General features: G+C 58.8%; 12 protein-coding genes across 12 annotated transcripts; 8 read left to right on the top strand and 4 right to left on the bottom strand.

Annotated features, from left to right (window-relative positions):
• Positions 1-927: 927 nt before the first annotated feature.
• BDZ90DRAFT_230528 (hypothetical protein) lies at positions 928-3,245 on the top strand. Its single transcript, XM_025505500.1, has 2 exons — positions 928-2,211; positions 2,280-3,245. Exons 1-2 carry the CDS (start codon positions 991-993, stop codon positions 3,075-3,077), a joined length of 2,019 nt encoding a protein of 672 aa, XP_025364278.1. The 5' UTR covers positions 928-990; the 3' UTR covers positions 3,078-3,245.
• On the bottom strand, positions 3,162-4,608 carry BDZ90DRAFT_245393 (kinase-like protein; the record flags this gene model as incomplete). The annotated part of the gene is made up of 7 exons (XM_025507508.1): positions 3,162-3,281; positions 3,357-3,469; positions 3,509-3,645; positions 3,723-3,889; positions 3,975-4,040; positions 4,112-4,406; positions 4,481-4,608. The coding sequence occupies 7 exons, from the start codon at positions 4,606-4,608 to the stop codon at positions 3,162-3,164; spliced, it is 1,026 nt and encodes a 341-aa protein (XP_025364277.1).
• A 640-nt stretch (positions 4,609-5,248) lies between these two features.
• On the bottom strand, positions 5,249-7,714 carry BDZ90DRAFT_230526 (UPF0061-domain-containing protein). The gene has a single exon (XM_025505499.1). The coding sequence runs from the start codon at positions 7,632-7,634 to the stop codon at positions 5,310-5,312; it is 2,325 nt and encodes a 774-aa protein (XP_025364276.1). The 5' UTR covers positions 7,635-7,714; the 3' UTR covers positions 5,249-5,309.
• Positions 7,715-7,843: 129 nt separating this feature from the next.
• Positions 7,844-8,831, top strand: BDZ90DRAFT_230525 (hypothetical protein). Its single transcript, XM_025505498.1, has 3 exons — positions 7,844-8,362; positions 8,442-8,599; positions 8,698-8,831. Exons 1-2 carry the CDS (start codon positions 7,875-7,877, stop codon positions 8,545-8,547), a joined length of 594 nt encoding a protein of 197 aa, XP_025364275.1. The 5' UTR covers positions 7,844-7,874; the 3' UTR covers positions 8,548-8,599; positions 8,698-8,831.
• BDZ90DRAFT_116865 (hypothetical protein) lies at positions 8,475-8,916 on the top strand. The gene has a single exon (XM_025503259.1). It carries the CDS (start codon positions 8,584-8,586, stop codon positions 8,827-8,829), a length of 246 nt encoding a protein of 81 aa, XP_025364274.1. The 5' UTR covers positions 8,475-8,583; the 3' UTR covers positions 8,830-8,916.
• On the top strand, positions 8,792-9,646 carry BDZ90DRAFT_230524 (yippee-like protein). The gene is made up of 2 exons (XM_025505497.1): positions 8,792-9,258; positions 9,340-9,646. Exons 1-2 carry the CDS (start codon positions 9,004-9,006, stop codon positions 9,418-9,420), a joined length of 336 nt encoding a protein of 111 aa, XP_025364273.1. The 5' UTR covers positions 8,792-9,003; the 3' UTR covers positions 9,421-9,646.
• Positions 9,588-10,351, bottom strand: BDZ90DRAFT_245390 (putative ubiquitin-conjugating enzyme E2; the record flags this gene model as incomplete). The annotated part of the gene is made up of 3 exons (XM_025507507.1): positions 9,588-9,928; positions 10,002-10,209; positions 10,340-10,351. The coding sequence occupies 3 exons, from the start codon at positions 10,349-10,351 to the stop codon at positions 9,588-9,590; spliced, it is 561 nt and encodes a 186-aa protein (XP_025364272.1).
• A 140-nt stretch (positions 10,352-10,491) lies between these two features.
• On the top strand, positions 10,492-13,537 carry BDZ90DRAFT_225938 (alpha/beta-hydrolase; the record flags this gene model as incomplete). Its single annotated transcript, XM_025504686.1, has 5 exons — positions 10,492-10,880; positions 10,940-11,321; positions 11,387-11,449; positions 12,046-12,125; positions 12,151-13,537. 5 exons carry the CDS (start codon positions 10,492-10,494, stop codon positions 13,535-13,537), a joined length of 2,301 nt encoding a protein of 766 aa, XP_025364271.1.
• Positions 13,538-14,555: 1,018 nt separating this feature from the next.
• Positions 14,556-15,487, bottom strand: BDZ90DRAFT_273567 (hypothetical protein; the record flags this gene model as incomplete). The annotated part of the gene is made up of 3 exons (XM_025508806.1): positions 14,556-15,000; positions 15,063-15,094; positions 15,116-15,487. The coding sequence occupies 3 exons, from the start codon at positions 15,485-15,487 to the stop codon at positions 14,556-14,558; spliced, it is 849 nt and encodes a 282-aa protein (XP_025364270.1).
• Positions 15,488-15,927: 440 nt separating this feature from the next.
• BDZ90DRAFT_208595 (zf-DHHC-domain-containing protein) lies at positions 15,928-16,743 on the top strand (the record flags this gene model as incomplete). The annotated part of the gene is made up of 1 exon (XM_025504013.1): positions 15,928-16,743. A coding segment is annotated over one exon (816 nt), but the record flags the coding sequence as incomplete, so codon positions are not given.
• A 238-nt stretch (positions 16,744-16,981) lies between these two features.
• On the top strand, positions 16,982-18,168 carry BDZ90DRAFT_116798 (hypothetical protein). The gene has a single exon (XM_025503258.1). It carries the CDS (start codon positions 17,065-17,067, stop codon positions 18,046-18,048), a length of 984 nt encoding a protein of 327 aa, XP_025364268.1. The 5' UTR covers positions 16,982-17,064; the 3' UTR covers positions 18,049-18,168.
• Positions 18,169-18,225: 57 nt separating this feature from the next.
• Positions 18,226-23,769, top strand: BDZ90DRAFT_230520 (hypothetical protein). The gene is made up of 3 exons (XM_025505496.1): positions 18,226-18,674; positions 18,744-20,165; positions 20,227-23,769. Exons 1-3 carry the CDS (start codon positions 18,374-18,376, stop codon positions 23,295-23,297), a joined length of 4,794 nt encoding a protein of 1,597 aa, XP_025364267.1. The 5' UTR covers positions 18,226-18,373; the 3' UTR covers positions 23,298-23,769.
• The last annotated feature ends 1,318 nt before the right edge of the window (positions 23,770-25,087 follow it).

Genomic DNA, 25,087 nt, shown 5'->3' with positions numbered 1-25,087 from the left:
GGTGGGACAGAGGCGTTGTCACTCGTGAGCGTCATCATCGTCATCGGCAGCCAAGTTCAAACCAGGCTGATTGGCCGAAGACGAAGGGTCAGCCCGGTGGCGAGTCTTTGTTTGTCGGTCGGCGAAAATCCGCACAACGCTCTGCCAAGCTAGACGAGAATACACGCACGTAGCGTTCGTAGGCGACAACGGTAGCGAGGGCAGCCGGCGTGCGTGAGCGAGAGAGAGAGCGAGCGTAGAGCGTTTTAATTTGGGCCGTCAATCACGACCGGCGAGCTGCGAGCGAAACCTTCGTTGCAGCCCGCTTCTTGTGAGCACGGCTACGCCCTTCATCGTCGCTGCCATTGGCACAAAAGTGATTTCGCAGACTACAGCATCCTTGACTTGGTCCAGACTTCACAACAATGTTGCACGCGCTCGAGAGCTCTATCTAATCTGGGGGAAAGGGTGGGGAGATGCGAGAAAGCCGAGGTCAAGAAAGCGCTCGCTCCGCGACGTCGCAGTCATGGTAACGCTGTCGAATGGGCTTGCACATGCAACGTGCAAGGCCGCTTGGCTGATGTCAAGACCTCTCTGCTAATCAATCCATCTGGCTGATCATCGTCGTATTGAAGCGGTGCCATACAATCAATCGTAGGAGGCATGGGTGGCTCTCGATGAGGACCGCACGAGGTAGTCTCACTTAGGACAAGTCGGCTCTTGGAGCTCATGCTATTCCTTTTGCTGTTTGTAGCATCCATCCGTCGCTATGCGCCCGTGATCAGTCGATCTCACATTCACCTTGGTGTGGTGACCATGGCGCCCAGCGGAAGGTCTCGCCGGCGGGAGGGAGCGCGTGCCACGCGACCGTGGTCCCGTCTCGTCGCGGCGCGAAGTTGAGTGGACGACGGACGGGAGGAGCGAGTTGAGTGGCAGCATCCATTCGTTCGTTCCAATCCACGAACCACACTACGCTTCCCTCATTGTCACCATTGCCGACCCGCCGCTGCGATGGACCGCCCACGTCGCTCGCAGCGCGTCCTCACGGGCATCGATACGCCCGCAGACTCGTCACGAGGTGGCTCGCAGATGCCTCAAGATGGTCGAGGAGGCGCAGGCGCATCCTCATCGGCGCACGCTAGCCAACCCGCAAAGAAGGAGCGTCGCCTCAAGCCTTATCACGTCGTCCCACCCAACGCACAGCAATTACCTCCCAACTACGGCAGCTCATGGCCTTTGGCACGCTCTCCAGCTCCAGCGCCCCCGGGCGCACCCCTTGGCCCAGGGCAGGCCTTGCACACCACGTTCGCCAGCCGCATGAAGCTAGGCGTTTCCACCCTTATGCAGCCTCTCCCCCCGCAAGGTGACTTCTCAGATCCAGTCTACGGGCGCGGGGGTCACTCTGAGCTCGCTGCCCTTCCTGGCGTGACGCGCAGCGGTCGGTCGACAAGGACAACGCGCTACTACGAGGAAGAGGAGGACGACGATGATGACGAGGAGAGCGATGATGAGATGAACCTCATGCGCAAAGGGGCGTCACAGCGCGCCAGTGCTCGAGGGACACCGCAAGGGCATCAGCAGTCACCCCGTCCCCCACCTCCGCAGCAAGTCGTCGAGCCTCCCGAGCTGCCGGGCCAACGGCTCGGCCAGCCTCCGCCAGGCAACAAGGTCATCGTGAGGCGAGCACGTAAAACGCCGCACGTCTACTACTCGGAGGCAGACGCAGCTCGCGCGGCTGAGCATCGTGAGGCATTGATACCCATCAAGATTGAGCTAGAGACGGACACACATCGCATCAAGGATCACTTTGTCTGGAATCTTCACGAGCGCCTTGTTGGCGTGAGTGACTTTATTCGCGTGTTCCTGCAGGACCTTGATCTCCCCATGGAGCCATATGCACATCAATTGGAGAGTTCCATCCACCAGCAGATCGAAGAGTGGACCGCTTTAGCGGGCATCGATCTCTCACCTGCCAAGGGCGGAGTCTGGGCGAACAGCGAGTCGGAGGAGAAGGCGAGGAGAGCGCAGGTTGCTGGTGCGGTCAAGGGTGCAGAGAAGGGCAAAGAGGCGCGCAGCTGGAAGTGGGGCATTGAGGAGGAGTTCAAGAAGCGGATGAGAGAGACAAAAGGCGGAGCCAAGAGAAGAAAGATTGAGGGGCAGACAAAGGGTGGCGAGGAGTACATCGAAGGGCAGGACGGCGAATGGGAGGATGATATGCGTGTTATCCTCAGCGTAAGTGCCGCTCTCTCAAAGTTTCGCCTGACTCGCATTGCTGACCTTTCACACCTCTCTTGCTACAGTACGACGTCCAGATCCTGCATCACTCCCTTCGCGACCGCCTCGAGTGGGACCTTGCCTCTCCACTCACCCCGGAAGCCTTCGCGACCCAACTCTCCAAAGATCTCTGTCTCTCAGGCGAAGCCCTGCCGCTCATCTCGGCAGCTGTGCGCGAGGCGCTTCTGAACCACAAGCGGGCCGTCGGCGAGCTTGGGCTGATCGGAATGGGCGAGATGTGGGGCAAAGCGCAGCAGGAGGAAGACCAGGCGAGGCGCGATCTGGAAGAAGAGAAGAGGAAGAGGAAGCGAAGGAGGGAAGAGGCTAAGCGCGAGCCCACCACGGTGTTGTCAGAAGGAGCTGGTGGACTGCTCCAGCCCCCGTCTGCAACGTCTGGTCTGTTGACCCCTGGCGGAATGACCTCCGGAACAGGCACGCCCATCCCGCAGTCGAACCCATCGCGCGCTTCTACTCCCCCAATCGAGTATGCAAGCGACAACGAAGATGCCGAGGGCGATGAGGACGACCCAGATTCGTCGACAAACACAGCCGCGGCCGAAGCGGCAGCACACGCTCTGCTTCCCGCTTCGGAGCGTCTGGCACAAGCCTTAGCCACGAAAGCCGACCTAGTCGCCCGCGGGCCCCGCCAACTCGTAGGCGCGTACCGAGACTGGTTCGAGAGCAAGGAGTTCGGACCTCTTCTGGAGTATCTCGGGGACGTCGAGATTGAAAGGAGAGAGACCGAGGCGCTTCGTGCATTGAGGAGGAACAGAAGGGAGATTGGTAGGGACGGGGCGGCGCCTGAAAGGTACCGGGCGAGGTGAGGTGAGAAGGCTCAGGGGTTCCTGCAACAATGCGATGCTCCATTACTAGAGAGATATGGGCTGAGGTCGGCCGCGTTGCGAACATCAATGCTTGCTCAAGTTCACACTGCTCCTCTGGTAGGCTTCTGGATCGTACTTGATGATCCATGGGTGACGAAGCACGTCTTTGAGGGGCAGACGCTTCTCTGGCTCCTTGCGAATGAGCTGCAGTGAGCGAGCACGTAATGGAATGGTCAGTCTTGCTGCCGCTCGTTGTCGATGCGACTCAGCTCAGCTCACCCGTCGTACAAGATCCCGCAGCTCAGGGCTGAAGCGATCTGGCAGCCGGAGGTCGACGTTCGAGATGCGCGTGTACGTGTCTGCAAGGGAGTACGGATTGTGAGCACCCTCGTCTACGCAAGATTCTCCTCACCATGCCGCGCCACACTCACACTGCTGGCTATCAATCTCCTCAAATGGCGGAGCGCCCTCGCAGAATTCGTACGTGAGCACACCCAATGCCCAAAGGTCTACTCCTTCCCCATGCGGAAGACAGTCCACCATCTCCGGCGGGAGGTAATCGAGGGTCCTGAGCGGCCGCAAATGATGATGTTCAGTCTACACGTCTCTTCTTCCGAATCGCACCGCGCTTGCACTGCTACTCACCCGCACATCGTCGTTCTTCTGTTTCCTGGCGCATGGACCGACCAACCAAAGTCGCCAATCTTGAGCTCGCCGTAGATTCCCAAGAGTAGGTTCTCCGGCTTGATGTCGCGGTGAATGATATGCTTGCTGTGCAGGTATGCGAGGGCATCTGTCATCTGTGCGATGTACTGCGGTGAGCGAAGGAAAGTGGGCCAGCGTGAGTCAAAGGCAGGCGAGGGTAGGGGGGGAGCCCAGCTGTGTTCGTGTACTCACCAGCGCTGCCTGCTTTTCTGGGAAACGACGATATGGGACCTTGTTCATGTACTTGTACATCTCGCCCTACCAGCGCGACGCGCCCTTTCTGTCAGCATGATTCGCCCTCTCTACGCTTGATCTTGGCGCCAGCTCACCTTGGCCGCAAACTCTAACATCAAGAAGATTCTCCCCGTATCATGGAAGTAGCCATGTAACCGCAAGATATGGGGATGCCTCAAGTTCATTTGGATCTCGATTTCTCTCCTGACCTGCTTCTCCAGTTTCCCTTCAACGAGCTCCTTCTTGTACATGCATTTCAGCGCAATGATATAAGCCGGGTTCGGTGGGCGAGTACGGGCCATGTAGACTCGGCCGAATTTGCCCTTGCCTAGCGCTTTGCCTAGGTCAAAGTCTTTGAGGCGCCAGGAGCGGGTAGGAGGATGGGAGGCTCTTTGGGAGCGAGAACGGGGTGGAATGGTGGTCAGACCGGTGTGACAAATGCTGCGCTACTACGCCGTACTCACCCAGCTGCAGCCGAATCGATGTTGAGTACGTCTGGATGATCCCCCGTTCTCCTCCCCTTGCGCTCATCCCTTTCCAGCCCTCCGTCGTACCTTCCCACATCAACTTGCGGTGCCGATGGCGGCGCCATAACCTTTGCCGCGGTCACTGAGCTCATCTTGTCGATGCTAGCCTTACGTATGACGCCCGCCTGCGCCGTGTTTGTTATGCCGCCTCCCACGATGCGACCTTGGTGCATTGTTGGCTTGGAGCCTGATGTTGAGGAAGCGGATGCAGAGGCGGAGGATGACGGGGCTGTACTGCCGCCAAAATAAGATGTCGAAGAGGCGGCCAGCCCTCCTCGTGATGCAGCGCCTGCTCCTGATCCGGGGATGAAGGGCTTGTTGTTGTTCTGTGTTGATGCTGCGCCGTACGGCCGTGAGGACGACGCTGAGCCGGTCGGCGCATGGCCCTTGAGCTTGCTGCTACCTGCCAAGCTCATTCGATCGAGGCGTGTGTCGAGATCTTTGTCTGTGTCCATCTTCGTAGTGCAGTGATGGTGACGGCGATGAGAAGAGAGGATGAGTGGTGGGAAAGAGGCCGTGTTGGTCTGCACCTCAAAGCAAAGCAACAAGCGGCGGACCAACTCGCCGCCCGCTTCAAACGCGTCGAGCCAGTCCGCCTCACACGCGCTTGAGCATCTCAACACTCGTTGGCTCGCACTGAGCCATCGTGACCACGACGAGCACTTCGCAGAGGCTATTCTGCAAAGCAATCAATCGAAATGCATCGGTAAGATAGAAAAGGTGATGGAGCGCCGACACGCTCAGCTCTCCATGTTGGTGCGCACGACTAGCTCGAGCACGAAGGCATATTTCTCTCCAAAGGCGTGCCCACCTCACACAACCTCCTCTCCTCTTCGAGCACCTCCTCACTCTTACCGTCCCTCGCCGATCCCCACTCCTCGTACGGATGCAAGCACATCTCCAAGACCCTCTGCAGGAAAGCAGTATCGTGCTTCTCCTCGAGACGCTGCACCACCTCCTGCCCGACCCAATTGCGGAGCACGAAGCGCGGGCAATGCGCAGCCATTCCTGCTGAGCGGGCTGTGCCCCACCCTGCTGCTTTCACCCCGTCATCGCCCAAGTCCCTCAAAGTCCTCTGCGCGAAGCTGGTGAGCCATTTGACCGCTTGCTCCCGCTTGTCGTCCTTGAGGTACTCGAGCACGCGCGTCCCATCATACCACGTAGGTACAAACGAGTCCACGGCCTTTTGAATCCCTTCCTCCTGATCCGCCGCCCCTTGAACGCTTTCCTCGAGCACAGGCAGGAAGTCCTTCAACTTGCGCTGAGTCAACGTAAAATCTAGTCCCTCGAGCACCTCTAGCAAAGGATCGAGAAGGGCGCTCTTCTCGTCTTGCTCCTCCTTCTCCAGCGCTAGCTTGTTGCGGAAGAGGCGCTTCCATTCGCGCATCGTCTCATCGACGAAGGTCTGATCCACATCGGCCCGCACAAGCGCTTCCCCTGCTTCGGAAAGCTCCTCGAGGTCTTCGGGCTTCATGCTCACAAGCTCGCCAGGGCTAGGAGCACGGCCGTGCTTATCCTCGAATCCTAGGATGGGGCTGAGCGAGGTAGCGAGGTGCTTGATAGCGAACAGCACCATGCTGGGCTGCATCTTGTAAGAGTAGCGGGCCATGTCGTCCGAGTGGTTAGGCGTGGCCTCTTGGTCAAATATATCGAGGAAGCCGTACGGACCATAGTCGATCGTAAGACCAAGAATGGAGATATTGTCCGTGTTGAGCACACCGTGCGTCCAGCCTACGCTTTGCCAGCCGGCGGCCATACGTGCATTGCGACGGGCAGCTTCCAGTAGGAGCTTCTTCGCCCAGGGCTGGCGCTGTACATCGCTCTCCTGCGATTCGGGGACTCCGTCAAAACGAAACAGTACGCGTGAGACATACTCTCCCATCAAACGGACGGCTTCCCAGTCTGCTCTTGATGCTGGTAGCTGAAAGGAGCCGATGCGAATCCACGACTGAGCGAGGCGGGTCGTGATAGCAGCAGGGTTCCTTCGCTCCCTCATCACGTCGACGTCTGGCAGTGAGACGACAGCGAGCGCTCGACTGGTCGGAATTCCCATGGCTGCTATGATCTCGCTGCCCAGATACTCTCGCACACTGCTGGCAAGGACGGCGAGCCCGTCGGCAAACCGGGAGTAAGGCGTGCGACCTGCCCCCTTCAGCTGTACTTCCCATCTCTCGGGCGGGTCGACGGTATTGTTGAGCGTCTCAAAGAGGGTGATGGCGCGCCCGTCCCCTAGCTGTCCTGCCCAGCTTCCGAACTGATGGCCGGCATATGCTTGTGACCAGCCGGCGTAGCTAGACTGTTGACGCCGTGTGGCTAGCTCGCGCTTTCTCCTCTCCCAACGTTGCACAGCATCCTCCTTCTTCCAGTCGTCCGCGACTTTGCGCGCATAGACTCCACAGCCTGAGAAATCGTCGAGCTCTGCCTCATTGGAAGGGAGGACGGCAGGCCAAGCTCTGCCTCCCAGCACGTCGGAAAGCTGATAGCGAGCCTTGCCCTCGTCGCTGGTGGGCTGCTGAGCCATGGGACCTGAGCTGTACGTGTCCGGCCCATCACGCCCCGTCGTCTTTGCGATGAAGTCGAATGAATCGCCCACGTCGAGCTCAGGGAGGCAGTCCTCGAGAGCGGCAGGGCTAATACCGAGGAGGCGGGCTGATGGGTAGGATTGGGACTGCTTGCCTACTGCGACGTAACCAGCCAGTCCATCTTTGCTTTTCGCTGGGTATGCGGGTGCTGCAAGATCAGATGGCGCCACCTCGTAGCGTCGCAGCACCCCCTCAACCTGATTCATCTGTCTCTCGTACTGCTGTTCCGCGCTCTCCTCGCCAATCCCCTCCTTGCCACCATTCTGAGTAGCGGCATTGGCGGCCTTGACCTCTTCCTTTGGGAACTCATAGGGGAAGGGTAGCGTCAGAGGGCTGACATAGGAAAAGGCTGCTCCGTGCGGTACAGGTCTTGAACGCCTGATCAAGCTGGGTGTCGAGTCCTGCGTCGAGATGAGTGACGTGGGCGAAGGGGTGTATCCGTCTGGGAGGAGCTGGTGGGTGACCCTCTGCGAGAGTGGGGGCAGGGGCAGTGAAAGCAAAGGTAGCATCCGCTTCGGTGATGATGACGATGCCGTCATTCTGAACATGAACCTGAACCTGAACCTGATGGGGATGTGGCGACTAGGATGTCGAGAACATACAGGCGGCAAGAGCCAGAGGCCGAAGCCGTATCATATGCAGCAGCTCGAGTGGAGGCGAGTTGAGCGGAACGGGAGAGGGCAGAGACGGAGAGAGATGAGCACCTCAAGCCTCTTGACATTCTTGAAGCTGCTTTCAGAAGCATTGCAATGTCTAGCAGCAACAGCGCCAGCACAGTAGCAGGTCCATCATCGTCCAAGCGGAAGGCAGACGGCAATGTCAATGGCACCGCTGTAGCGTCAACATCCTCATCGTCAGCGAAAAAGGTCAAACCCAGCGCAACAGATGAAGACGACGAGTGGGCCCTCTTTCAAAAAGAGGTCCTCTCAGCCGCCGATGCAGACAAGGGAGGGTCATTGAGCGAGGAAGTACCCTCAAGACCTGTAGCGTCAGCCGCCAAAAGCGGCCCGTCGACAGCAAATCCACCCTCTCCGACATACGCCATCGCGACAATTGAGGTAGCCCCGCAGCTCCGCAATGGCGACCAAGGCGGGCAAGGCAAAGAGGGTGCAGTCAGCGACGCCCAAGAAGAGGAGACAGAAGAGCAGAAGAGGCGCAGGAAGCTGCGCGAGGAGAAAGAGGAGATCTACTCGCGCATCGAAGAAGAGCAGCGATTGCAGGATGAGGCGCAGGACAGGTAAGTCTGCTCGGCGAGCCCTCGGTATGCCCTACATCTGCAGACCCACTGACCAGCTCATAACATTCTCGCATTGCAGGCTAGCCATGCTTAAAGCTCGCAGAGAGAGGATACGAGCGATGAGGGAGGCAAAGTCCAATCGACCGGCGAGCGACGCTAGCAAGGCTGATGGAACAGGGAAGTGACCTTTTCTGACGCAGCAGGAATTTGCCAGGCTTGCGATGGCGCTCTTCCATGGTTTGTCTCCTTTCTTAGTCAATCTCATGTTGTATGCTCAATCCTTTCATTTTCCTCGTACGGTGCACGCATCGGCATCCTCTCCCTCGTGTTCCAAGGCGACAGTCTGCCTCACCGAAAATAGGTGGCCCCTGCACGCTCGAGGCAGAGCCCTTGAGGTCGGTCCAATCATTGCTGCCCGCCACCCCTTGCCATCCTCCCTATCGCATCCGTTACCTACCATCGTCTGAAGAGCCATCGCAGCAAACCAGCTGCATCGTTGCTGGTCGTCTAGACCAAGCGATTGGTAGACGCCGTCATTGTCAGCCTCGCAAGCCAGCCTGCTCCCACCCACCCTCATCCTGCTGACCTTGAGCCATCAAGGAGCTCGTATCTCCCTCGCATCCCCTCCTTGCACACACAACATGGGTATGCGCCACCCCACCTTCCTCCTCTCTCACAAACGAGTGTATGGCTGTGGGACCTGCCACTCTCACCTGTCCACCGAGGAGTGCATCGTCTCCCGCCAGTTCAATGGTCAACACGGCAAGGCTTACCTGTTCGATCAGGTTGTCAATGTGTACTTTGGGGATGCGGAGGACAGGCATATGACGACTGGGATGCACACAGTCAGAGACATCAGGTGTAGGAAGTGCGCAGCCGTGTTAGGGTGGAAGTATGTGAGTACCGGAGGGCAGGAGATGGATGTCGTTGAGCGGTCGATTGACGCTGACCATCTCCATTGCCTCGCCGGCTGACAGGACCGAGCTTTCGTTCAGACGGAGAAGTACAAGGAGGGCAAGTTCATCCTTGAGAAGAACATCATGGTCGATGTGCAGTAGACGGTGTGCGCTCGTCTCCACTCTGTTCCCTACTTCTTGTGGCCAACATCCATCTCTACTTGATTCTCAGCCTCACATCTGCCCGCACCTTGACTGACTCCTATTGAGCGTGTGGTATTACAGATGAAGACGAAACCGAATCGAGACCCTTTCCTCAGCTATCATCCCTACAACCCCTCCGCGATCGTCGCCGGCACATCCGCAGCGTACAGCCTGGTATACATGCTACACATGCTTCCATATGCCACCTGATCCCCCGTTCGATAGACGGTCGCTGCATCCACATTCAGTGGGCTATCAGGCTCCGGCGAGTCCAGCAGCGCTATCACGGCCGTGCAAGCAGAGGAGAGCTGCCATGCGGGAGACCATTGCGAGGCGAGTACGTCTAAACAGATCTCGCCCGTCTTCCAGGAAATGTTCGGATGCCATATCTTTGTTTTGAAGCGCATCGTGGGCGGCTTCGAAGGGTAGGTTGGAGGGATGAGGATTGTGAGCTCGAAGATGCCGCCTGAGCGCAGGGGGAGGGAGAGGGACGATGTGTGAGCTCGAAGGCAGGAACGTTGTAGCCTCGCGGCATTCACCCTCGTAGTTGCCGCCCTTGGGTCCCTTGATGACCGCATACCACTCGAAGAGATCCTCCCCATCAGCGTCCCACGGCCTAAGCTCCAACAGATCCGGATTGCCAGTTGCTACCTCGATCAATGGTGAAGAGCCTCCACTGCCGCGCCTTCTTGCCCTTCCGATATCTTTGCGTATTGACTCAAACTCCTTCATGAGACGTCGAAGCGTCTGTGGTGACGCCTCGCCGTTATTCGCTGCCATGATTTGGAATGCTGAGAATGCAATGGTCGCAAGCCCAGATGCGATTGATCGAGGTCGCAGTCCGTCCACCGGGCAACCGGCTCCCGCAACGCCGGACCGGTGACCTCATATCGCTGACTTCCTTCCTCCCGTTCCTCAGTGAAGCCAGCAATCATGCACATCAGCAGCTCACACAAAACGAAGGATGGCGCCAGCATAGCCTATAAGATTCACGGAAGCAACACTGGCCTCCCGCCCTTGGTCCTCATCATGGGCCTCTCGGGCATAATGGAGGACTGGTCTCCCCTCGTCGAAGAGCTGGGCCTCTCTCGTCGAGTGCTCATCTTCGACCATCGCGGAATCGGCAAGAGCACCGTCCCCGAGGACTGGGACTACGACCTCTCCTTCGACATCATGGCTGACGACTTGCTTAGTCTGCTGGCAGAGCTGGGTCCGGCCTGGAAGACGGTGGATATGTTGGGCTTCTCAATGGGAGGGCACATTTTGCAGCATTTGGTTACAAGAGAAGGGACGAGTGTTACGAGCAGGGGGATTGTGGATACTGGAAAGGAGGGAATCGCTGTGAGAAAGCTGATTCTGGCGGCTACCATGACGAAAATGCCCAGGGGAGATTTGAATCTTGATCAGATGCAGCAGGAGTGAGTGCCGGCGGTAAAGACTGTAGCTGTTCACGCTCACCAGTCCCACGCGAAAACAGGGCCAACAAGATTGAGAACAACGAGCAACGCAAGCAGTGGACGATCGAAGAGCTCCTCAAGTACCAATACGATGCCGACTCTCTCGCCGCCTCCCAAGCCCTAAGGGAACGTCTACTTCTCCGCATCTCAGTCAGCTCCGTCACCCGTCGCCCGCAGCAGATCGTAGGGGTGCAAGCAATGGCCATCTCACAGGTGCGACTGACGGAGAGTGACCTTTCCAAGATCCCGGCTAGTGTGCCCGTGCTAGTCATTCATGGTAAGAAGGACCGGATGGTGCACTATGCTGAGAGTGAGAAGCATGCTGGGTGGATCAAGCATGCCAAGAGGGTGGATTTGAGTGACGGGTCCAAGGAGGCAAAAGAGGGCCACTATGGACACTTTGTGAGTCAAGAGTATTGCGAATATGATGAGCGAATGGCTCATCAGCTCCCATTCCTCTCGCGCAGTGGTATGATTACTTCGGTGCTGATTACTGGGCGAGGAAAATCAATGGCTGGCTCGATGAGAAGGTCGCCAAGCTCTGACGTGTCTGCGTGTGTTAGGGCCCAATGCAATCTGATCGCAGCGATTGGCTAATGTGCAGCGAGATCGTCGATCCGTCGTTGTACGCAAGCAGCACCCCGACCCGTGACCACCGGATCGCTAATCTTTCTTCGTCGGCCTATGTGCATGTCGCGATGAGGTTTTCATTCTTTGCCTTCGACTGCCCTCCACCGCGTCGTCGTCGTCGTCGTCGTCGTTGTCGTGGGATAGTGCTTCGTCGTCGTTGCTCACTGGCTCGTGTCGACGTGTCCCAGTGGAAGTGCTGGAAGCGTCGGTGCCCCTGGACCCTCGCAGGTTACTCTCGTAGCCCGTCCCTCGCTCACGCCCGCTAGGCCGGGTGTCACACAGCTAAGCTTAGTGCTCAGTCGAGTCGAGTCATTGTAAGGCCGAAAGAGCTGCATCTCGCCGTGCCGTCGCGGGCACTGCGTGAGTCACTCGCCCGCCCAAGTCGCCTTAGACGCGGGCGGGCGCGGACCATCTCAGGCGGCATTGGGCCGGACGGATCTGCTCGCCCGCTCACCCGCTCTCAAACCCCCCTCATTATCTTGCTGCCATCAACAAGGACCAGAAGAGGGGGCCAGATCAACTCATCAATTCTCTCCTCTTGACCACCACCACCATCACCCTCCGAACCCCACCCCCGTATGTCATCGCTGTTCGACACCAGCACATTCGACGCCCTCACGCCACCCGACAAGGGTCTGGCATCCGCCCTCAACCTCCAACCTCGTCCAGCTGAGACGTTGTGCGACGCCTGGACTGCCATCCAGGACGCCTTCTCTTCGACGGCTTCACCCTTTGAGAGCCCCCTTGGTGTCTCGTCCATCGGCTCTCCCAACTCGTCGCGAGACTTTGACGAGTCGCCTTTGCTGCCCTTTGACAGCGACTTCACAGTCGGCCAGGCTACCAGCGACAAGTCGCTTGCCAACTTTCCTCTCTTTGAGACCACCACGCCCGCTCAGCTCCCATACCAGCAGCAGCAGCAGCAGCAGCAACAGCCTCCTGGCTACACCACAGAGTACGAGGACTGGCAGCAGATTCTGCACCAGCTCTACCTCAAGCATCAGGCGGAGCAGCAGGCCGCATCCGCCGTTGCTGACCCCCAAAGCGCCAACCAGACGCTGATTGGCCAGTTCGCCAATCCCTCGTCCTGCCCCCTCGAGGCTACTAAGATGGGCTCCACCTTCGCCTCCCTCGCGGACATTGCTCCTGCCAACAAGCCTTGGGAGCTCCCCTTCGCCACTGCCGACCTCACGCGCGGCAAGAGTATGGCCGAAAGCGTCGTGAGCAGCCAAGAGAGCCTCAATGGCAAATCTTCGCCCTCCGCGACGACCGATTTCGTCTTCTCGGACATTGGTACCCCATTCTCCAGCCAGGGAAGCGCCGTCTCGCCTGCCAATGGCACCGAGAGCATCTCACAGCTTGCCGACATCTTCGTCCGCGAGTACGCCCGTACGCGCAACAGCGAGGACACCACAGTCCTACTCCGAGCCCTCAACGTCGCCGGCATCGCCGTCTCTGACAATGTCCTCGCCGATGTTGGTGTGAGTAGCCCCGAAGTTACTTCCACCTCGGTAGCCTCGCCCACCAAGGAGGACTTTACGACCTACAGCGAGAACGGCAGTGCGTCCTCGATCTTCGACCACTACTTCGTTGGTCATCTGCCACACCAGCAGCAGCAATCGTACTCCCCTCCTGCTACGGATGTGTCCGCTTCCAAGATGCGCTCTTCGGCCCAGCACACCGCCAAGCACAGTGCCCTCGGTGGCACAACGCCTCCTCTTCAGCACCACGGCGACGCACATGCCCACTTCATCAACGGCAAGCGTCTTTTTGAGTGCGACGTCTGCCACAAGACATTCGACCGCGCCTTCAACATGAAGACGCACCGCACCATTCATGAGGACACGCGTGAATACCCCTTCACCTGCCCTTTCGCAGACTGTGGCAAGGCATTCGCCCGCAAGGCTGACTGCAACCGTCACACCAAGTCGGTTCATCTCAAGCGGGGTGAGAGACTCAATACGGGTCCCGCTAGGGCCGACCTTGGCTGATCCCAGCGAGGGTCACCGCCTTTCAAAGGGTTCGTAGAAAGCTCTACAGGCCCTCGTCTATGTTTCGTTCGTCGTGCTCACCGATCCTCTCCCCTCTTCCCATCACTTCTGATCTTTCTAGATGACATCTGTGCATCACCCCATCACAACACCGAGTCGTTGGACCGGCAATTTGCAGCCACCAGCGTCGCTTGTCGCCGCCGCCACCGTCGTCGACAACGCAACTCACAACTCAACCCCCAACCTCTTGTATCAAATCCAAGACGCAGCCTAGCGTCGGGCCCGGACTTTGCATCTCGAGTACCACATCTCCCCCACCCTCCACTGCCGCCACAACTTGCCCGCCGACACTTCGTCCACCGCTCTCTGCTCTTCTCAACCTCACTCACGAGCGTGCGTGAAGGTGCAACTTCTATCAGACGAAGCACACGTAAGCAAGCAAGCAAGCAACAGCGGCACTAAGGGAGAGGCTACCAGTCCCGTAAGTCTCCGCTACTTGCGTCGAGCAGGACTTTCCTAGCTTCGGTATCTCTTCGAGTCGGTCCGCGACTTTGCCCATCCTCTTCTCCTTTTCACATCGACATTTAAAGCCCAGGTCGTCACGGTAATTTTCCTTCACCGACCTTCAAGCCTGTCTTTGGGACGCTCGCCTCAGTGCGAGTTGATTGGAGTTGAGGCTTTCCAAGGCAACCGCACCTTCCCCCATCTCGTTTCCCTCCCACCTTCCTCACCAACAATCCCAAACTTCCCTCTTTCCCCTCCTCACGATCTGGTTGATCCGCGCTCTTTGCCCTATTTCAACGAAAACGACCAACAAAAAAAAAGGTTCATCTCCTCTGTCCTGGCGATCAGAAACAACCCAAGTAGCTTCATGCCGTGGCTTGAATCAACAGTCCTTTCATCCTCTGCCGTGTCTACTGATCGAGCGTGTGATTTCGAGATTGAGAATGTCTGATGGTACAAAGTTGTTGGCTCTTTATGTGTGCTGCGCCGCGCGTCGGACCAGCCGTAGGTGCTGCTATGAGGAAGACGGCCCAGAAGGAGGGCCCATCTCAACATCATGGCTTGCCCCAACAGCGGCTTGGCCACGGTCCCCTCCTACGGCACCGCTGTCTTGCTCTTCCATCTTCAACCCCTCCACCTGGCCGTCAGGTCGCGTCCTCTGCGCCTCATGTTCCCTCTGTGCCTTCACTCCAACAACCTCCTCCAGCTCGGGGAACAGCTTGCCCACCCTCCCAGCCAGCTGTTCCCTGTAGCGCTCAATGGCCCAGCGCTGGCCTGCCAACTGCTGATTGTCAGAGACGAGACGGGCCATCCGGTTCTTGGACCAAGCGTCAGGGTTGCGTCCTTCGTCTATCTGTTCTAGAAGTTCTTCTGGTATGAGAGGCAAGGTATCGGATCCATCGGCGTTGCGATTGGAGGCTGAGGATGAGAGGGAGGAGAGGTGCGTGATGACTTCGTTGCTGCGCACGTAGAGTGATGTCAGCATAGTCTCCCTCGCTCCTCTCCGCTGACGCACACTCACACTTTCATCCCGATGATGTCCTCCCTCCCCACCTGAACATCCGCAGCACATACTGCCAGCTGGTAAAGGCTGTCGATGACGTTGCGAGTGCAATCCTCTGCTCGTTGCCTGTACGGCTCATTTGGATCTTCTTCCAGGGGCAGGGCGTGGTGGAAAGGGGTCTGTCCTGGGACGCCAGAATAGGTGGAGCGCCCCGAGTTGTTTCCAGGTCCCAGCGCAGAGGGCAGAAGACCGCCTGAGGATGAGCTGGAGGCTGGGTTGTTATTGGCGTTGAGGGCATTGTGTCCACCGAGGAGATTGTTGGCATCTATCCTCGTCGATTCGCTCGACGGCTCCGGTGACGGTGAAGGGGATGTGGGCGTAGGCTGACGTGCAGCTCGCCCACCTGGCGTTGCGCCTCCGCCTCTGCCGTTGCGCGAGGCCATCTCCTGGTGATGGTGATGGGATGAGTTGAAGGTTGCTGCGCAGGGTCTCGCCGAAAGGCGGCCGCCATCTGTGTGAGGGCGGAGGCGGGAGTGGAGACGCGGGAGGAGAGACGGCCGAGTCGAGCGACAGATCACGGCAGTGCAGCGGTCCGGCCGACGAGCCTGTTGCCTTTTCTACTCATCACTCCCTTACCATCTCCTTCACTCTATGCCAGCATCAAGAAGACTATAGCCCTTAGTCTAGACGCTCGCAATCATGGCTCGGACTAGCCAGGAGCAGCAGCAGCCGCTCATGGCTTCGGCTAGCGGCGTTGAGCATGACATCGTCCTTGCCAATGGCAGACGGAGACCCCTCAAAGCGACGGAGAAGATGTGGTGAGTAGGCGCAATGCTATCATCGTTATCCTGAACGTATTGCTGACCTGCCTTTGTCTGCCAGGATCATCGCTACGATCACGCTCATATCCTTCCTGGCCTATTCCTCGCAATTCTTCATCCTCATCCCCTACTGGCTCTCTACTCCGGGCGTTTCCCTCACAACAATGGCCCTCTACCTCGTCCCATTCAACATAGGCGTAGCTTTCATCTTCTACAACTACTACCTCGTCGTCTTCACCTCCCCTGGTGACGTTCCTCCAGCCTGGGAGCCAGACTGGGACTCCCTGGGCGGAGTAGAGGTAAAAGCTTCCACAGGGTCGCCGCGCTACTGCAAAGTGTGCAGGTCCTACAAGCCACCCAGAGCGCATCACTGTCGAGTATGTAAACGATGCGTGCTCAGGATGGATCATCATTGCCCCTGGGTGGCCAACTGCGTGGGCTACGCAAATTATGGGCATTTCCTTCGCTTCCTTTACAGCGTCGACATCACCATGAGCATGCACGTCGGCCTGCTTGCCCTGCGCGTCGCAGACTGGTGGAGCCCTTACGTCCACTGGCGTGAACCCTCCACTGCGGCTATGGTGGTAATGGTCCTCAATTTCGCGCAGGGAATCCCGGTCCTGCTGATGGTGGGCATCTTCTCCCTCTACCACACTTATGCGCTCTGCATCAATACTACAACGATCGAGAGCTGGGAGAAGGACAAGGTGGCAACGCTTGTCAGGAGGGGAAAGATTGAGGAGGTCAAATATCCGTACGATTTGGGACTGAAGCGTAACATCCAGGCGGTTCTGGGACGCAGGATCATCTACTGGTGCTGGCCCGGCCAAGGCCCACTGGGGAATGGACTGGACTACACCCTCGCAGAGGGGCATGGTGCGTCTTCTCAGTCGTCGCGGCGTGTGCTTAGAACATACGACATCGCAGATGGGACATGGGGCGGCAGCAGGAGTGGCGCAGCAGGGTCATCAACGGCTGGCGAGGGCGCCTCGAGAGGCCAGTCTGCCCACTCGCGTCTGGTCGCCAACTTGAGGAGCGGCAATCCAGGTGTCGATGCGCTTGCGCGTGCTGTTGCCGCAGGCGCTGGTCGAGCGTCAATGGACGAGGACCGGGATGATAGCGATGAAGGGAGGAGGAGACGGCGAGACCAAGAGTTGGACAGGATGGCCTAAATCGCGCCTTCACGACTTCATTTTCGGATGCATCGCAATGCTACGCCAGTCATGCTCACGCAGCCTGCCTTTCTCTTTTCGTGTGCGCTTTCAGACCATCGTGAGCAATTCTTCTGGCCTCCACGAGATCCAGCTAGGCCGCAGGGCCGCTCGAATGCCGGCGAGCGAAGGAGGCAACAGCAACTGCGGGAGGATGCCGCTTCTGCTTTCACGTATGGCGAGGGGGGCTTCAATCCCGCACTTCGGCCGTCAAATGCGGCGAAAGCAGCCGCTAGCATGGAGAATGGGCAAGGAGAGGAGGCCACAGGACGTCCTGCGAGCTTGCGCAGAAGGGCCTCGCCTGGACCGGTGGGACCGGTGGATGACGGAGCTATCTGGAGTAGTGTCCCGCCATACCACCCGGACTACGGTCGGCCTCACGCACGTCGTTCCTCTTCTTCCTCCTCAGCGTCGTCGGGCTCTTCTTCCGCAGCAGAAGAAGCCGGTGTCGTCAACGCAGGGTGCATCCCACCAGGCACGATCCCCGGCTCGGGAGTCAGGCCGGGTGATGCGCGCCCCAATCCCAACAGGGCTAGGAGACGGGCGGGCGACGATGCTTCGAGCGACATGGAAGAGCACGAGCTACTCGATGCGGCTGAGCGACGCCGATGGGGTGCGCATAGCGGAGAGATTTTTCCTCGCCTCTTCGCCGAAAATGAAGACGACTCAGCGAGTGACCTTGGCTCCGAGGGCTACGGAGACGAGGGTGACAGCAGCGATGATCAAGAGGACCAGCGGCGCCAGCTGCACAGTCGTGTTCGTCGCGGCTCAGAGGGGTACGAGGTGCGGCCGATGATGTACGACGAGGCGTACGCGGCTAATGCGGCCGAGGAGGAGGAGAGGCTGAGGAGCTTTATCATGGCGGAGAGGGAGCGTTTGGGACGTGTTTGGGATCCAGATGCTGAGTACGCGCAAGGAGTCGTCGAGATGGGCGGCGATGCCGACGATGACGAGTGGGGAGACAGAAGATAGAAGAGATATGGACAATCTGTATTGCTTGACAAAGATGACAATGCTTCGAAGTGTCGAGGGAGAAAACCCGCCCGCGTAAACTGCGCTACTCTCCGCCTGCGTCCGCCGCCGCGAGCACGGGCCGCCATTTCAATGGAATGGATCGGCGCTCGAGGCTCGAGTGAGCTGCATCAAACCAATCACTCACCGTCATATCCTACCTCTCCAAGGCCACATTCACTAATCGCAATGCTACCCGACAGATAAAGCGCAGCCATCGCTTCAGCTAGCTAGCGCATCTCGTCATTCTTGGCTCGTCTATGGTCCCTCGCCCTCGGCCATCGCCATGAACTCCTCCTCATCCTCGACACCCTCCGCCCTCGACTGGCCTCTGCCCCTTGCCCCACCTGCAGCCCCGCCAGAGCTAGACGACCTGCTCGGCCGACTGAGCGTCGAACAGAAGATTGCAAACGGGGCAGAACATCTCCTCTCGCTGTTCGATCGTGACAACAAGCAAGCGGACAATGAGGTGCTGAAAAGGCAGGTCGAGTCTGAGCTTGCGAATGCCAATGAGAGCATTAGGGAGCTGCAGGCTGCTATTGAGGGGCTGAAGAGAAGTTATGCGGAAGCGTATCGGGAGAAGAGTGGTGAGTACACGAGAGAGGAAGTGGCTCATCCGGATTCCATCACCTGACCTGATCTGGACTCGCCCTCAGCATCCCCCATTCCAACTGCCTCCGACTTCGCCTCGACATCAGCGCTCGGTTTGGACGTCGAATCTACTTCAGCCGATACTCGAGAATGGCTTGAGGGCTCAACGTATCGCAACTCCAGCTCCTACCTGGGCGACTCGACCTTCTCGCCCTCGACCAGCGCCCTCGATATCATGGGCAAAGCTCCTAGTCGGCAAGACGGCGAGAGGACAAATGACCAGGCATACAGGCGACAAGCATTGACTCTGCTCGATTTGCTTCATACCATAGCCTCTCAGACGAGCAATACAATCAGCGCAGAGCCGACCATCGATGCTAAGTCGCCCTTTGCTGCCATGGGCCCGCCAACGACGCCCTCGAGCACGCGGACAGCTCAGAAAGTACGGGCTGCCTCGCGCAATCGAGCCGCCCAAGCAGCTCGCAGTCCAAACGACAGCTCAGCTAGCGCAGATGGTATGGATTCTTCATCATCCGAAGATGGCCAGCGCAAGATTGAGATCATGGACAGTCTTGTCGGCGTATTGCGTCGCAGCGTGCGCGTGAGGTACGAGCTTACAGCGGAGAGGGTGCTCATGGCCACCTTGCCATGCTTGACGGAATGGGCGGGAATGGAGACAAGGGCTGCAGCATGGAGATTATTGCGGCATTCCCTCGTCCCGCTGGATATGGATCTCGCAGAGAGCTGGCGGGTGCACAACGTCGACCTTTATCTCATTCGCACGTTGCTGCGAGATCGCAAGGCCGTAGTAGAGAAGGAACAGGCGCTCAAGCTTATCCGAGCCGTACTCGAGCTCAATCATAAGAGCGTCAATAGCGGTGGTGGCGCAGCGCGCTACGAACACCGCATCTTGGGCGACGGAGTGGTGCGAGCCCTTGTCGCGGCCTCTGAGCCCGTGGACGAGCCAATGCGCAACGTCTACATCGAGACGCTAGCTGAGATGGCAATCATGGATCTGCCGCTGCTTTGCAGAGGCGGAGGGTTGAGTGCGGTCATTCATTCGCTCGCCGATGGGCCTCACGAGATTGCCCCAGAAGTGGCAAAGGTTCTCCTCTTCCTAGCCGATGGGCCCACGACTCGCGCCTTGTTCCGGCCGAGCGTCGACCTCGAGTATGCCCTTTCGACACTCACGGATATGCCGGTCCAAGATGCGCCTCACCAGCAAGCAGAAGTTCTCACCACGTCCGCGCGAGTGGTCAGCGTCATGCTACGTACGTGGACGGGGCTCATCTACCTCTGCATGAACCAGAGGAGGGCCATCGTGTCGCTCGTCACAGCGATGAAGGTCAGCGGAAAAGACGTGCAGGAGACCATACTGAGGCATATCATTGAGGTGTTTGATGTGGGGCTGGGGATTGAGAGGCAGAAGCAAAGGGCTCAGGCGAAGCTGCAAAGCGATCTCCCCGAGCTGGAGACTGCTGAGGGACGTGAGTGCAGCGCGAAGTGGCTGTGTCGATCCAAGTTGACCATCTTGCTCCCCGTCTACAGGCAGCTTCCCGTCGCGAGCCGCTCGTGAAATGTCACGCGAACAGCGCGAGCGGAATCGCCATCGCATCACGCTCATCGACCAGTATCTTTCGCTCCTCCTCGTCGTCTTCATCGAGTCGGGCATCATCGATGCTCTTGTCCATATCCTTCAGTCGACGACGGAAACGAGCCGCAGTGCGACGTTGCTCATGGGCACACTGCTTCAGTTTGGCAATCGCGTTCTGCCTCACAACTACAACCTCATGGTCAACCAGCTGCCAGACCTCTTTGCTTCGGCGTCGCAGTTCCACAAGTACGAGAGTCGTGGAAAGGCAGCCACTGCTCTTTCTGCCGTTGAGAAGGCGTCGTCAGTCGTGCGCACGCAGGCTAGCGCGACAAAATCGATCGGCCGACCGCGAGGGGATTCATCTGTTGCGGGCGGTGGGGCCGGTGGTAGTACCAGCGAGGATACGCCCCTTCGTCGACCAGTCGACAAGGCGAAGATCCTTCAAGGCATCAATGTCGACGACAATACGTTCCGCAACCAGATCATCGAGACGCAGGTCCTGAGCACGAGGGACCAGACAAAGTGGAATGTCGACATCATGATGGACCTTCTACAGGGGCCGCTACTCAGTCCAAGACGTCTTGAGGAGGCAATGCGAGGGACGAAGCTACTAAAGCGACTCCTCGCCTTCTTCCATCCCTTTGCGTTGCGCTTCTCCGACTTGCCAGCTACACCGCCAAATCGCGTCTACATCCGCCTAGCAACAACGCTCCTCAACACCCTCCTCACCCTGTCGGAAGGCATCAAGTTCCTGGCAGAAGATCGCCTCCTCAAAGAAGTTCGTGACGCCTTCTCCCAAATCGACCCTACCTCCTCCGCACCCTCCTCAGATCCCATCTTCGCCAAGTCCCGCATTACCTCGACCCTCTCGCAGGGCTACCTCGAGATGATTGGCACACTCAGCGCGTCGACCGAAGGATCCAAGCTGCTTGGCCGATTTGGCATCTGGTCCGCCCTGTACCGCTTATGCCAGCAGCAGACGCGAGACGACATCGTACGGGTGATGATTGAGAAGCTCGACTACAGCTTAGACAGTCATCCGAGAATCTTGCTTGCTTGGGTGCTGACAAGCGCGAGTAGGCCGTTACGCAAGTCTGCGACGGAGCTCCTCACGAGGCTTATACGCCGTTCCCCGAATCCAAGGGAATGGATGACCTCTCTGCTTTTGGCGCAGCTGTGCGACCCCGTCTCCTCGATACGCGACATAGCCGTGACGATGGTCAAGGACGTGTGCTCCTGGCCCAGAGCCCTGGAGATGGTCGTCTCCCTTCGCCCTACGCTCGACCATTTGGGCGAGACCGGCCACGAGCTGCTGCTTCGCTTTCTCTCCACCCCGGGAGGGGTGCGCTACCTCCTCGAAGGGGACTACATTTATCGCGAGATGGACGAGTGGCTCAATGAGCGCTCTCACCGCTACGCGGTGCAGATCGAAGTCAATCTGACGCGCGCGCTCAGTATCTACAGGAACAAGGACGATCCAGACCTCGAAGCCGAATTTGACGGGACAGCCCCTCCTCACTTCTACGGCGAGCTCGTCAAGACGCCAGAAGGCTGTCAGGTGCTCAACCAGAAGGGTCATTTCCTCGAATTTGCTCACTTCATCCGACAGCACGGCATGGAGGGCAGTGACGGGGAGATACTCGCGAAGCTGAAGAGCATCCTGTGGACCGTGGCCAACATCGGTGCTACGACGGGCGGGTTTCCCTTTCTCGAAGCACACGGAACAGTCGCTTGTATCGTGGACATTGCTGAGCGATCCCCTGTGCTCTCCGTGCGCGGGACATGCTTCTATGTCATTGGTCTCATCTCGACGACCAGGCAGGGAGCAGAGTCACTGCACGACCACGGATGGCAAAGCGTCTGTACGACGTTTGGTGCGCCGATTGGAATCTGCCTGCCCGTTCAGCTCGACGACTTTGTCTATCTGCCGGCATGGGAGTATGAGGAGCGCTCCGCTGCCCAGCCGAGCACGTCTACTGTACTGCAACCTCCCGCGAGTACGCTGCATCGCTCCATTCTCGCGTCGATCTCCAATTTGGGCAACTCTATCCTTGCCAACAAGGCAGCAAAGACGCTCTCGCGGCTCAAGACGAGGCATCGCAGTGCTTTCCGAGACCTGTCACTGTTCGTGCGTGCGCTCGAGGTGCTTGATGGGTACAAGCTCAGGCAGGCTGTGAGACGCTTCATCTGGGACTTGTTCGAGGTGAACCTCGACGAGGGTACGGTTGAGCGCATAGCGGCAAAGAGGAGGCAGATGATGGCGTCGACGGCAAGCACGGGGCGACGCGGGGCTATGAACGGGGGCACGCACAGCAATGGCGGTGCGGTGCCTCGCTCCGTGACGCTGCCAGCGATGTCATCTCCTGCCGTGGGATCGCAGACTCGCCGTATGTCAAGCGCGCTGCCCGTCCGTTCGATGCGGCGGAATGACCTGCGACCCAACCCGATTGAGGACGCAGCGTACGCGGATGGTGTCGGTGAGGAAGATTGGGAAGAGGCTGACGAGCTTGGTCATCATGACGGAGGCGAGGACGCAAGCAGCGGCGAGGAGGAAGAGAGCGCGGATGCGAGCGGATCTGAGGATGAGGAAGACGAGGATGAGACGGAGCAAGGCGAGCAGGGCGAACAGGACGACGCTGATGAGCGGCTTCGTGACGGCGGTCTTGGTCTAGGCCTGAGCCTTCACGGAGCTGGGAATGGCCAGGCGCCCAAACGACGAAGCCTCTCTTCATCAGCCGCCCTCGGTCGACACGGAGCTAGCACGACTGCCTTAGGAGCTATGCGCGGCGCAGCCAACACTCCGGCTTTCCCCGCGCACGAATCCCTGGTTGTCATCGACGGCTTTGGAGAGCATCGCAGCAGTCGTCTGGTTGATCCACCCAGGTACGCCCCCGCCCCTGGGGTGAGGATCATTGGTGGATTTGGAACTGCGGGCGCGGCGGGTGAGTCAGACTTTCTATCTGGCGGGGCCGGGGGCCCGGCCGGGGGTGGGGTCACTGCGGTGTCGGTTGCTGATGAGATGTGAGTGCGACGTGGTGTCATGTAGTGCGATGATGCAGAGTATTGGATTCGAGTTCAATCAAAAGCTCAAATATTCTCGCGCGTGTGTCGCCTCGACTGTCGAGCGAGTCGTATGTCGCGCAGCTAGGTGTGAAGCTGGCAACGATCGAGTACGGCGTGTAATTCGCGCCGAAGCCCTCGCGCGCTTAGCCTAACGGTAAGGTGGGGAGTTGGGTGTGACGGTAGCATCCCTTCTTTGGGTTCCGTAGTCGCTGTGACCTCAGTGGTGTCCCACGGCGCCGCAGACTGGTAGCGACGGTCAACCACGTTGGAGGTGGCAGTCGGTTCGACTCCGGCATCTCCCCTTGCATCATTTCTTTTGCCTCGGGCGGTACCGCGTGCGGATCAAGACGCTTGTGACACGGACAGGCTGTTCCCTTGCAGCGCACTCGGTATTCTGATCGTCGCATCGTCGTCGTCGTCGCGTTGGCGCGCTCTTGCCTCCTTTGTATTTTACGACGCTGATCGCCGCGCCGCTCACTGGCACAGCCTACTCGGCCCTGCCGCTGCGAGACGAAAGAAGTTTCATCGCACACACATGCGCTGTGCGCCAATTGTCGCCTGCCTTGCCGGCCAGACTCGCTGAGCCAATCATAGCCTGCCTCCAAGCCTCTAGCGAGCGAGTGCAGATATTCGCGCCGCTATGTCGCTGCGACGATCAAAGGAAAACCGAGTGGGCATTCGCATCGCAATGCAATAGAGGAACACCGTGGGCGCTCGGTTGGAGGAGAGGGGGGGGGGGGGGGGAGATGCGTTGGCCATCAGAGCGGGGTGGGCGATGTAGGGCGCAAAGGGCCAGGAGAGGAAAGAGAGGGGCGCCAGGCGTCCCCTCAGTCTTGGCAGTCACGCGTGCGCATGCGTGTGCTTTATGCTTGAAATGGGTCAACGTGAGCCGCCGCGCCGGGCTGAGATGCCAGGATGCTCCCTTGTCACTCGTTACGTTGCCGCGATGCTGCGCTGCACCGCGCCGCACCGCGCCGCACCCTTTGTCGCCGGTCTGTCGATCTGTTGTTGATTTTTGCGCTGGCCGCGGCATCCGAGCAGAGGCGTCGGCGGACTTACGGCACTTGACCACGACGACGCGACGCCCCGAGCACCCTCGCCTCCTGGGCCCCTCTTGCCTCTGCCTCAGCTGCCTGCAGACTGCGAATCCTGCGAAGCCCCTTGCCGCCTCAGCCACCGTGGCACCGAGCTAGCCAGCTGGCCATGGACAAGCGCCCTCCTTTCATCAACGCAGCCGTCGCCTTCTCTGTTTCTTTCTTCACTACCATTGCCTCTTCTCGCTCTCTCTCTCTCTCCCCTCATCTCTCTTCCTCCTCCCAACACAACTCTCGACGCGTGCGTCTCCTGCATCTGCTGCGCAGATCCTCCTCCTCCTTCTAGTCCACCCTCGACACTCTCGACACTCTCATCAATCGACCTTTGCTCGTATTCTCAACCTCCCTTCCTCCTCGACACCTTTGCCCACCACATTCACTAGCCCGCCATGGCACCCATCGCAAAGACCTTTTCCCTCGCCCTCCTGGCACTTGCTGCCACCTCTTTTGCCCCCCAGCCCGTTGCTGCTGACCGTGGCCTCGCTGCTCGCAGCTACGGCTTCGGCCACGGCGACTCCGGCGCCCACGCTATGCACCGCATGCACCGTCGACGGGCCATCTCTCGTCGCAACGACAATTCCACAGACACCGACTCACAGACCAACGACACCCCAAAGATCGTCGAGGGTACCCAGGTCAGCGGTCACGATAACAAGGA

The sequence above is a fragment of the Jaminaea rosea genome (genome assembly GCF_003144245.1).
Source record: "Jaminaea rosea strain MCA 5214 unplaced genomic scaffold BDZ90scaffold_2, whole genome shotgun sequence".
NCBI classification, from domain to species: Eukaryota; Fungi; Basidiomycota; class Exobasidiomycetes; order Microstromatales; genus Jaminaea; species Jaminaea rosea.
This window is presented reverse-complemented; position numbering and strand designations above follow the sequence as displayed.

What these genes read in the sequence shown, in the direction of transcription:
- BDZ90DRAFT_230524 (XM_025505497.1), top strand. Translation starts at nt 9,004, where the DNA reads ATGGGTATGCGCCACCCCACCTTCCTCCTCTCTCACAAACGAGTGTAT. An exon ending in CCGTGTTAGGGTGGAAGTAT is followed by an intron (nt 9,259 to 9,339) that starts GTGAGTACCGGA and finishes GCCGGCTGACAG; the next exon opens with GACCGAGCTTTCGTTCAGAC.
- BDZ90DRAFT_230526 (XM_025505499.1), bottom strand. Translation starts at nt 7,634, where the DNA reads ATGCTACCTTTGCTTTCACTGCCCCTGCCCCCACTCTCGCAGAGGGTC.
- BDZ90DRAFT_230528 (XM_025505500.1), top strand. Translation starts at nt 991, where the DNA reads ATGGACCGCCCACGTCGCTCGCAGCGCGTCCTCACGGGCATCGATACG. An exon ending in ATATGCGTGTTATCCTCAGC is followed by an intron (nt 2,212 to 2,279) that starts GTAAGTGCCGCT and finishes CTCTTGCTACAG; the next exon opens with TACGACGTCCAGATCCTGCA.
- BDZ90DRAFT_230525 (XM_025505498.1), top strand. Translation starts at nt 7,875, where the DNA reads ATGTCTAGCAGCAACAGCGCCAGCACAGTAGCAGGTCCATCATCGTCC. An exon ending in CAGGATGAGGCGCAGGACAG is followed by an intron (nt 8,363 to 8,441) that starts GTAAGTCTGCTC and finishes CTCGCATTGCAG; the next exon opens with GCTAGCCATGCTTAAAGCTC.
- BDZ90DRAFT_116798 (XM_025503258.1), top strand. Translation starts at nt 17,065, where the DNA reads ATGCATCGCAATGCTACGCCAGTCATGCTCACGCAGCCTGCCTTTCTC.
- BDZ90DRAFT_116865 (XM_025503259.1), top strand. Translation starts at nt 8,584, where the DNA reads ATGGCGCTCTTCCATGGTTTGTCTCCTTTCTTAGTCAATCTCATGTTG.
- BDZ90DRAFT_230520 (XM_025505496.1), top strand. Translation starts at nt 18,374, where the DNA reads ATGAACTCCTCCTCATCCTCGACACCCTCCGCCCTCGACTGGCCTCTG. An exon ending in AGCGTATCGGGAGAAGAGTG is followed by an intron (nt 18,675 to 18,743) that starts GTGAGTACACGA and finishes ACTCGCCCTCAG; the next exon opens with CATCCCCCATTCCAACTGCC. An exon ending in GCTGGAGACTGCTGAGGGAC is followed by an intron (nt 20,166 to 20,226) that starts GTGAGTGCAGCG and finishes CCCCGTCTACAG; the next exon opens with GCAGCTTCCCGTCGCGAGCC.